General features: G+C 37.8%; 1 protein-coding gene and 1 pseudogene across 4 annotated transcripts in view; one reads left to right on the top strand and one right to left on the bottom strand.

The window, feature by feature from the left end:
* Positions 1 to 11,232, bottom strand: part of LOC100023606 (cytochrome P450 4B1-like) — a 55,105-nt gene that overhangs the window by 33,275 nt on the left and 10,598 nt on the right. For 2 of the 4 annotated variants that reach the window (XM_056815186.1, XM_056815185.1), the window contains exons 1-2: positions 10,613 to 11,230; positions 944 to 1,082 (exon numbers count right to left, since the gene is read on the bottom strand). In XM_056815186.1, the coding sequence (XP_056671164.1) occupies positions 944 to 1,082; positions 10,613 to 10,615 (142 nt within the window). In that variant the 5' untranslated portion in view covers positions 10,616 to 11,230. Of the gene's footprint in view, positions 1 to 943; positions 1,083 to 10,612; positions 11,231 to 11,232 lie in introns of those variants that run through there. The other 2 variants (XM_056815184.1, XM_056815183.1) reach the window with 1 other exon arrangement.
* On the top strand, positions 5,572 to 6,079 carry LOC100012231 (adenylate kinase isoenzyme 6-like; annotated as a pseudogene).

Below are 11,232 nucleotides of genomic sequence, written 5' to 3' on the forward strand. Positions count from 1 at the left end.
CATAACTTGCAAACTGCACTCTATTGTTGGGTTTTGTTTGTTTGTTTGTTTTGGGACCTTTCTCCTCATCTATAGTACTTCTCCCATATTCCATAATCTAAAAAAAATTGCCAATGGTTTAAATATTCATATATCTCAGTTCTCTTAACCCTGTCAAGAAATTTGCCTTGGTTGGAAAGACCTCCAGGAATTGATGCAGAGTGAAAGGAGCAGAACCAGGAGAACATTGTACACAGAGACTGATACATTGTGGCATGGTCAAATGTAATAGACTTCGCTAACTAGTAGCAATGCAATGACCCAGGACAATTCTGAGGGACTTATGAAAAAGAACAATATCTACATCCAGAGAAAGAATTGTGGGAGTAGAAACACAGAAGAAAAACAACTACTTGATGACATGGTTCAATGGGGATATGATTGGGGGTTTGATGTTAAAAGATCTCTCTACTGCAAATATGAATCACATGGAAATAGGTTTAACAAATTATTCATGTATAACCCAATGGAACTGCTTGTTAGCTCTGAGAGAAGAGAGAGAAAAGGGATGGGGAAAATCATGAATCATGTAATCACAAAAAAAAATTCTAAATAAATTTTAAAAAAGAGAAATTTGTCTTGGACTCAACCTTTGAAAAAGCAGTTAGGCATTCTTTTATCACCCTACTTATCTTGGTCTTTGATTTTCTATTTGTCATTTTTGTCTTGGACCTTTTCATTCCACAAACTGTTCTTTTTGCCAGAGAAAACAAAAACCCTAATGACAATTATTACCTCTACTATCTCACATAAGTTTTCAGTTCTGGCCTCCATTCATTCCCATGCTTAGGGTCCCTCTCCATTGTACTCACCCATTCTCCTTCTCCATTCATTCCCTACCATAGTTACCCTTCTGCTTTCTCCTTTGACACAGACCTCATTAGGAAGTCTCGAGTTTTCTCACCTCCACGACTGAGCACAGCCTTGATGTATTCAGGGTCATATATGTTCAGGAAACCGAGAAAAGTCCCAAACCACAGCTGGTGTGCACAGGAGTAAGTGTTGGCCCATGACAAAACCTTGTCCAATTCTCCATCTCGGATCTGCATTTGTAAAAGAGAGAAGAGAGTAGAAATCACAGAAATCATATTACTGGAGGTCAGGAGAAGATAAACAAATTCCAGTAAGTTGGAGAATTCCATACACATAGATTAATACACACAGGTGGCAGTCCTTTCAGTCCCTATCCATAAACAAGTTATCTATCACAATAAAGAAAGAAATCCAGGGGGAAGATAAGAAGGATGGAGAACATCTTGGAAAAGTAGAGATATAAGGAGAAAGATGTGGGAAAAAGATACAGGAAGGAAAATGGAAGAAAGATGGAAAAGGTAGTAATAGGAGACAAAGAACAGGAAGGGACAGAGATGGGAGGAGGAAAGATCATGGAATCAGAGTTAAGTGATATCATCAACCATTGAGTCCAACCTATATCTTTAAAAAGAACCTAAAATATACTACCAAATGGTCATTCAACTGAGACCTGGCCTGAAGACACATACAAAAAATGGAAGCAAGGGCAATTAATGAAGGATGAACAAAAAAGCTCCATGGTACTGTAGAGGGGGTGCTAAAGATCCAAATAATTTCAGATTAATGAGAAAGGCTAAGGATAATAAAAATGGGTTGGAATGAAATGGTACTAGGGAAAGAAGGTTTAAAGAAAGGATGAGACCAATGTGCATTCTGAAGATAGATGATAATTGGTCAAAGAGAGAAATCAGAGGTATTCAGTTCACATTCTTGTCCTATTTCCTCTGATTTGGAGAATAGTCTTTGGACTGGAAAAGATAGACCAAAAAAGACTATTAAAGACAATAGCCAATTTAAGTGAGGAAATAGTTGCAGCATACCTAATTGCTCTTTCTGAGTTCAAGTAGCATAGCCCAGTTGAAGGATATGTTTAGATAGTAAAAGGACTGTGAATGTGATTTCGAAGCCACTGTTAGTAATTTGAAAGATCAAGGAGTTCAAGCAAGAAGATAAGGTAACAGATTGCCCAGATCTCTGGTTATCTACTATAAATGCAGCTAAATCCATGATAAGAAAGTTAAAAATAACCAAAATAGTGGAAAGGAAAGAAAACCCAACAAAGATTTCACAGGAAAAAAAAATAGCAGAGATAGCACTAAAGATAAGAGAGCTAAATACACTTCTCAGAACCAAGGTCCAATCCTTTTCCCTAAGCTCATTTCAGAGGAAAGACATGTACCACTATGACTTTGGCAAATATCCACCCCATTTGAAAGCTAGTATCACCCATGCCTTGAAAAATATGTGAAAGTTCTACAAACTATGGAAGAGAGATGACAAAGAGATAATAAAGCAATTATAGGTTTTTTAGAGAAAAATATGATATAAAAAAATCCAAATATCATGATTCTGGAAAATTGCTTAGAAGAAATAGGAAAGAGGGAAAATTTTTAATGGCTACCATCTGCAGGACGCCCACAGAAAAAACCCAAGTTTATCTCATTCGACAACATTATGGCCAACGTGTCCCCAGAAATCCCATCACTTCAAGATTACTTCATCCCTGGAACTCACACTTTATCAGTATTACCTACCCTTGGTACCTCTTGCTCTGAATGGGGAAGGTGGAGTTGGAGATCTCTAACCACAACCTCCATTTAAGGAGGATCCCCACATCAGCCTCATCCTTCACATGGCTACAGTACTCTGGATTTTGTCATAATGACCACAAGCTAGGGTTTTCTTGGCAAAGACACTGGAATGGTTTGCACTTCCTTCTCCAGTTTATTTACAGATGAGAAAATTGAGGCAAACAGGGTCAAGTGACTTGCTAAAATGAATTGGTGTCAAGGATCTAAGAGAATAGAAAGTTGAACTGGTTAAACATAGGGACGGGGATACAAAGGGTAAAAAGTGAGACCAGAACAAGAGTGATAGACTGTGAGAGCAGAGAGGGGTGAATGACTTGAAGTCACATGGCTAATAAGTATCTAAGATTGGATTTGAACTCAGGAAGAGAGGCCTTCCTGACTCCAGATCCAGTGCTCTATCCATTGTACCACCTAGCAGGAATGTCAGAAATAACTCCCAAAAAAGAATGTAGGAATGAGAAAGCTACATTGAGAGAAGGGAAAGGAAGAGGTAGGGTGGGGCAAATTTTCTCACATCAAAGGAGTGCACAAGGAAGAGCTTTTGTAATATAAGGGGAAATGGGCAGTGGCAGGCTATTCTTGAACCTCACTCTCACTGGAATTGATTCAAAAAAGGAAGAATATATATATAGTCTTCATATAGTCTTCCTTCTTTATCCTCAGTTGGGTATAGAAATCTGTCTTGCCAAATAAAAGGAGATAGGAGAAGAAGGAGATAAGATATATGGGGGTGAGGAAGAGGTGATAAAAGAGAGGATAGATTGGGAAGATAGTGGTTGAAAGTAAGAAGGAGGGAAATGATAAAAAAGAGAGAGAAGGATAAATAGAAGAAAATGGAATGGAGGGAAATGGACAGTTAGTGATCATAACTGTGAACATGAATGGATAAACTAACTCAGAATGGAAATGCTTGGCAGAATGGAACAGAGATCAGAATCCAAAAATGGTTTATATGAGAGATACACTTGGGATAGAAAGACACATATAGAGTTTGAAATGAAGAGCTGGAGTAGAGTCTATTATACTTCAGCTAAAGTGTAGAGGGCAGGGGTAGCAATCATGATCTTGGACAAAGCAGAAGAAAAAATAGACCTAATTGAAAAAAGATAATGAGGAAAAATACATTTTGGTTAAAAAGTACCATAGACAATGAAGAAAAAAAAATGTTTTACAGGAGTGGGAAAGTAGGCGGCTCAGTGGATTGAGAGCCAGCCCTAGAGACAGAAAGTCCTGGGTTCAAGGGTGGCCTCAGACACTTACTAGCTATGTGAACCTGGGCAGTCAGCTAACCCTCTTTCCCTAGCCCCTAATGCTCTTCTTCTGCCTTTGAACCAATACACAGTATTAATTCTAAGATGGAAGGTAAGAGTTTTTCTTTTTTAATTTACAGGTATTTTCTCTGATAAAGGCCTAGTTTTTCAAATGTATAAGGAACTGAGTCAAACTGATAAAAAAAATAAGAGCATTTTCTAATTGATAAGTGATCAAAAGTTATGAACAGGCAGTTTTCTAATGAAGAAATAGAAGCTATCTACATATAGTCGTATGAAAAAATGCTCTAAATCATAATTGACTAGAGAAATGCAAATTAAAACAACTCTGAAGTACCACCTCATACTCATTTGAAATGAGAAGTACTGGAGAGGATAGAAGAAAATAGACACTAATAAATTGTTAATGGAATTGTGGACCGTTCCAATCATTCTGGAGAACAATCTGAAACTATGCCAAAAGGACAATAAAACTTTGTATACTCTGTGACCCAGCGATACCACTACAAGGTCTGTACCCTAAAGAAATCGAAGAAAAAGGAAAAGGTCCTATATACACAACAATATTTTTAGCAGCTCCTTTTGTGGTGGCAAAGAATTAGAATTTGAGGGGCTACCCATCAGTTTTGGAATGGCTAAACAAATTGTGGCATGTGATTGTAATGGAGTGTTATTGTGCTATATAAGAAATGCGAAGGGAGGGAGTTTCACCAAAAAACATAGGAAGAACTGGGGGGAAATCTTTATAACAAAACTCTCTGACACAGGTTTAATTTTCCAAATATATAAGTCAAATTTATAAAAAATCAAGCCATTCCCCAATCAACAAATAGTCAAGGTACATGAATAGGCAGTTTTCACATGAAGAAATCAAAACTATTAATAAGCACATGAAAAAGTGCTCTAAATATCACATAATCAGAGAGATGCAAATCAAAACAACCCTGAGGTATCACCTCACCCCTGGCAGATTGGCTAACATGACAGCAAAGGAAAGTAATGAATGCTGGAGGGGATGTGGCAAAGTTGGGACATTAATGCATTGCTGGTGGAGTTGTGAATTGATCCAACCATTCTGGAGGGCAATTTGGAACTATGCCCAAAGGGCACTAAAAGACTTTCTGCCCTTTGATCCAGCCAGAGCACTGTTGGGTTTGCACCCCAAAGAGATCATAAGGAAAAAGACTTGTACAAAAATATTCATAGCTGCACTCTTTGTGGTAGCCAAAAATTGGAAAATGAGGGGATGCCCTTCAATTGGGGAATGGCTGAACAAATTGTGGTATATGCTGGTGATGGAATACTATTGTGCTCAAAGGAATAATAAAGTGGAGGAATTCCATGGAGACTGGAACAACCTCCAGGAAGTGATGCAGAGTGAGAGGAGCAGAACCAGGAGAACATTGTACACAGAGACGGATACACTGTGGTACAATTGAATGTAATGGACTTCTCTACTAGCAGCAATGCAATGACCCAGGACAATCCAGAGGAACTGATGAGAAAGAATGTATCCACATCCAGAGAAAGAACTGTGAGGAGGACCCCAGGCCCACCCTCTCGGCTCCTACCTGGTCCCCTCTGCCTGCTGCTCCAGCATGGAGAGAGAGCAGGCAGCCAGGGCGGAGCCGGTGACCATGAGGCTGCCCAACATCCTGCTTATGGTACACCAGGGGTTGGAAAGACCACACTCGGTAAAGAACTTGCATCAAGAACAGGACTGAAATACATTCATGTGGGTGATTTAGCACAAGGACAGTTATGATGGCTTTGATGAAGAATATGAATGTCCCATTTTGGATGAAGACAGAGTAGTTGATGAGTTAGAAAATAAAATGAAAGAAGGTGGAGTTATCGTTGATTACCATGGTTGTGACTTCTTCCCTGAACGATGGTTTCATATAGTTTTTGTACTTCAAACATAATTCTGTATTATATACAAGACTTGAAAAGAGGGGATACAGTGTAAAGAAACTACAGGACAATGTTCAGTGTGAAATTTTCCAAATTCTTTATGAAGAAGCCATGGCCTCCTACAAGCCTGAAATAGTACACCGACTGCCCAGCAACGTGCCAGAAGAACTAGAGAGTAATTTAGATCAGATAATTAAATGGATTGAGGAGTGAATAAAAGATAATAATTGAACCTTGAGGGGAAAGCATGGATTCTCAAGGCTTTCCGCATAATGGTTACAGATTTTCTTGATGATCTCTCCCTCCCTATACAATAGAAATTAAGACAACATACACCAGCTTTTACTATCCAAGATTATGTTGTAGAATAACAGGTGGGCAAGATAGAAGGTTGAGGTATGGCTGATTTAATTTTTTTTCTCCATGAGAAAACTGAAAACCCTGAAATAAATGAATACGCTATTAAGGACTTTTTAAGTTTAGGAAATACCCAGCATTCTCATTTAATTTGGTAAATTACTAAAGAGTAAGTGAATTTGAGAAAATAGGTGAAAATCTTTAATTAACATGCAAGGGAAAATGAAGGTGAAGAGGAATTGCTGCTGACTTAAAAGTAAAAAAAAAGTCTAAGAATAAAGCTTTAAACATCACATATTTAGGGGCAGCTAGGTGGCAACATGGATGGAGCACCAGGCCTGGAGTTCAAATCTAGCTTCAGACACTTCCTTACTGTGTGACTCTGGGCAAGTCACTTCTAACCCCAATTGCCTAGACTTTGCCCTTCTGTCTTGGAGTCTTACTAAGACAGAAAGTAAGGTGTTTTGTTTTTAATGACATTAAGTGTTCTTTTGGTGAATTGTTGGGGGCTTTCTTTTTTTAATCTTGGAAGTTGGGTAAAATTAGGATAGTCATAAAGTAAATGGTGAGATTTTTGAGAAAATAGTATTTTTTTTTTTAAGTATGAGTTTACTGAACTCTTTTGCCTATAAAATCACTGCTGATCCTAGCACTGATATTGTCTCTCTGGAAGAGTAAGCCAATCACATTTCCCATATGTAAACAGGAAATAGCAAAAGTCTTGTGTGCACCCATGGAAGCTGTAAATATTAATTTATTGGTTGACTAATTTCAATCTTGCTAAATTCCATGAAAATGCATGTGATAATGCTTTGCTACCTTATAGGTGGTGGTAATTAGATAAAATTTTAACATATTTTAAAAAAAAAAAAGAACTGTGGGAGCAGAAACCCAGAAGAAAAACATATGATCGATCACATGGTTCAATGGGGATATGGTTGGGGTTTTGATTTTAAAAGATCTCTCTACTGCAAATATGAATAATATGGAAATAGGTTCTGAACAATGATTCATGTATAACCCAGTGGAATAGCTTGTCAGCTTTGGGAGGGGGGAAAAGAAGAGGGGAGGGGAAAATCATGAATCATGGGACCATGGGAAAATACTCTAAATAAATTTTAAAAATTTTAAAACATAGGAAGAGCCATATAAACTGATAGAAAGTGGATTGACAAGAACTGGGAGATCATTGTACATTGTAATGACAATGTGGTAATGATTATCAATTGTGAAGACTTGGCTACTCTGATCAATACATGATCCAAGACAATTCCAAAGGACTCTTCCAGAGAGAACTCATGAACTCTGAGTGTCAATTAACATATAATTTTGTTGCTTTTTTCTTGGTAATATGACTAATATGGAAATACTTTACATGGCTTCACATGTATGATTGATATGTTGTTTGCCTTCTCAATGGGCTGGGGGTGGGGAGAGGGAGAGAATCTGAACTTAAAATTTGAAAAGAAATAAAGTTAAAAATCAATAAATAGCAAATATAAAAATAGAGAAAATAACACTGACACATATACCCAGAGAACCAAATGATGGGCAGAAATCACAGAAGATAAACTAGACGATTTTGATGATATCATATTGTAAAAATCTTTGTAATGAACAAAACCCATGTAACCAGAACAAGAATAAAAACTGTCTATTGGGAAAATAAGTTTATTTCATCTTTGATAAGTCTGGTTTCTCAGATATATGAGACCAAGCTAATCTACCAAAGTTAAGTGAAGTAATTTGGCTTAGTGATAGAGCATTAAAAAAAGAAAATTAAGGGGGCAGCTGGGTAGCTCAGTGGATTGAGAACCAGGCCTAGAGATGGGAGGTCCTAGGTTCAAATCTGGCCTCAGACACTTCCTAGCTGTGTGACCCTGGGCAAGTCACTGAACCCCCAACTTCCTAGCCGTTACCACTCTTCTGCCTTGGAGCCAATACACAGTATTGACTCCAAGACAGAAGGTAAGGGTTTAAAAAAAAAAGAAAATTAAATAAACATATATGAAAAAAACTAGGTGGATAGAATCTTAGAGTCAGAAAGATCCAAATTCAAATTCCAGCTCAGAAACTTGCTAATAGTAAGGCCCTAGGCAAATCATTTAATCTCTCTCAGCTTTAGTGTCCTCATTTGCAAAATGAGGATTAAAAATGGCATTTACTTCATAGAGCTGTGATGATCACTTATATATTTATACATATATAACGCTCTTTGGAAATGTTGAAATGTTATTTAAAGGGGCAGTTAGGTCACATGCCAAGCCTGGAGTTGGAAGACCTGGGTTCAAATCTGATCTCGACACTTCCTAGCTATGTGACCCTGGGCAAGTCACCTAATCCCAATTGCCTACCCCTTGCCATTCTTCTGTCTTAGAATTAATACTAGGGCTGAAAATAAGGAGTACTAGTTATTACTAAATTCCAGTTATTATTCATCTATCTAATTTCATTTTGTTAAATATAAGACCACGTTTCTAGCCCTTCAAGGTTTCTTTAAAGTATCTTGAAACTGTCATTTCATGTGTTAGCTATTTCCTCAGCTGCATGATCTACAAATACGATGAGCATATTTTAATGTTTTTATACAAGTTATTGATAAAAAAAATATTAGTACAGGGCCAACCATAGATCCATGGGATATTCTTGACATTCACTAACTTTGCTTTGAGTCCCTCATCTGAATCCCTCTAAGTGTATTATCATCTTGTCACGTCTCCACAAGAAACTATCAAAAACTTTGCTAAAATGTAGATAAATTATATCAATAGCATTCCCTTCGTTTATAAGTCTGTCAAAAAATAAAATAATAGGGGAAATGCAGTGGAGGGGGGATTGGAGGGAAGATGGGCTAATGTTTAGTCAGTGCCAAATAATAACTAGCATTTAAGGTATGTGAAGTGCTTTACAAATATTATCTCATTTTTTCCTAGGAGTATAATCTGGATAACAACAGCCCTGGGAGGTAGGCACTATTATTATTATTATCCTCATTCTATAGATAAGGAAACTGAGACAAAAATAAGTTAAGTGATGTTTCCAGAGCCATCGATGTAGTAAATGTGAAACGAGGGATTTGAACTTGGATCTTCCTACCCAAGGACCCAGCACTCTATCCAGTGTACCACCAAGCTACTGTGCATATACAGAACCACCTACATTTGTAACAGACTAATGGATTATTATACTAACAATATAGTTTTGAGCCACTAACATTTTCTAATAGCTAACACACAGGGCAAGATTCGGTAGGGAAGTTGAGCCTCAAGGTAGATCAGATACAAATTGATATCATGTCTATGTTAGATTACATAGTTACCTTAGCCAAGAACAGGTTATAGTTCATTGAGATAAGAAAGTTTACTTAGTTGCTAAAAACTGTTTGGATTGTTGAACTGGTTGTTGCTCAAAACCATACTTGTGTTGCATTTGTATTTTATTACCCATCTCATTTTCCTACAACCCCAAATCTTAGCATAGGGTTAGATAGATTAGAATAGCAAGGAGAGATTGAGACTTTTTTTTGGGGGGGGGGGTTGGAAAATATTTTAGGATAACTATATTTTCACAGAATAGACAGAATGAATTAAGATATAATTTAGGTAAGTATGATAAATAGGGTATAAGATTTCGGGTTGAAATTTGTGCCAAAAACAGAAATGGGGATTTGTGATTGAGAGAAATGGGCACAGACAGAAGAAATGACATGCAAAGGAGACAGAGAGAGAGAGAGAGAGAGAGAGACAGAGACAGAGACAGAGACAGAGAGACAGAGAGACAGAGAGACAGAGAGACAGAGACAGACAGAGACAGACAGAGACAGACAGAGACAGACAGAGACAGACAGAGACAGACAGAGACAGACAGAGACAGACAGAGAGAGAGAGAGACAGACAGAGAGAGAGAGACAGACAGAGAGAGAGAGACAGACAGAGAGAGAGAGAGACAGACAGAGAGAGACAGAGAAACAGAGAATTCCATGGAAGATTGAGGAAGGAGGCAGTTAGCACCAAGCTGAATTCTGGACTCACTTCTGCCTAGGAGAGGTCTGAACACACACCACTTCATTTTCTCTCTGGCTAACCTTTTGAATAGAGGAAAGCTGGAGGAAATCTCTCGGGCTGTTACCTTTCTCCACATAACTTGAGTTGAAGAAAAGAGAGTCTTGCCCAGAAAAGGCCTCAGCAGGATTACTGCTGTTTTCCCTCAGGGGGAAGACATTTTATTCCTTTTGAAGAGATTTACACCAAAGGCTTCAATAAATGATATAAGCCAGAATTAGGGAAGACCCCTTTTCTCTCTCCCAGGTTTCCCCTCATTTCCTTCCCCCAAGAAAATAAATAGATCCTTTTCAACTAAAGAAACTGTTCTGCAGATTTTTGTAATTAGAGGGAGGAACTAACTCACCATCTGTTGAGGCAAACTTCACTAAGGTTGCTTAGTAAGGAGAACAGGAAGTAAGGGTGTACTCTGAAATTAGCTCTCTTCCTTCAAAGCTATTTCCTGGTGTAATATCCTTTTGAATCCCCTCTCATCTCTCACTAAATTCCCCTCAAATCACTACCTACTACAATCAGCCAAATATTATTGTGGTGGTTTTTGTTGTTTTTGTTATCTCTTTCTTATTTTTTTTTCAGAGAGATTCAGATAAAATGGTACCAAGACAAGTTGCTACCTTTAAGTTCCTTAAGTTCTCTCTTCCAAGGACTATTGTTCAGATGGAACAAATAACTATTTTTGTAGTTGAATAAAGGCAAAAAGAGGTAAGCTTCTCCTCTAGAGTCATTCAAACTATCCTTAGGTAAACCCACTCGTAGACAGAACAGCAGAACCAATATGTCCTATACCTAGATGGTTCTTATCTCCTCAGCCAGGATTCTATTCTTGGAAATGTTTTAATTGTTTCTTAGAAGTTAAGAATATTGGTATAACCCTGTACCCAAGTCCATTGGCATGAGACTCATCATTGGTGGAGATAAATGCCCTGCCCTATGCAAGGGACAGGGTGGAGTTGGTAAGATCAAGAG

The sequence above is a fragment of the Monodelphis domestica genome, chromosome 2 (genome assembly GCF_027887165.1).
Source record: "Monodelphis domestica isolate mMonDom1 chromosome 2, mMonDom1.pri, whole genome shotgun sequence".
In the NCBI taxonomy this organism is placed as follows: domain Eukaryota; kingdom Metazoa; phylum Chordata; class Mammalia; order Didelphimorphia; family Didelphidae; genus Monodelphis; species Monodelphis domestica.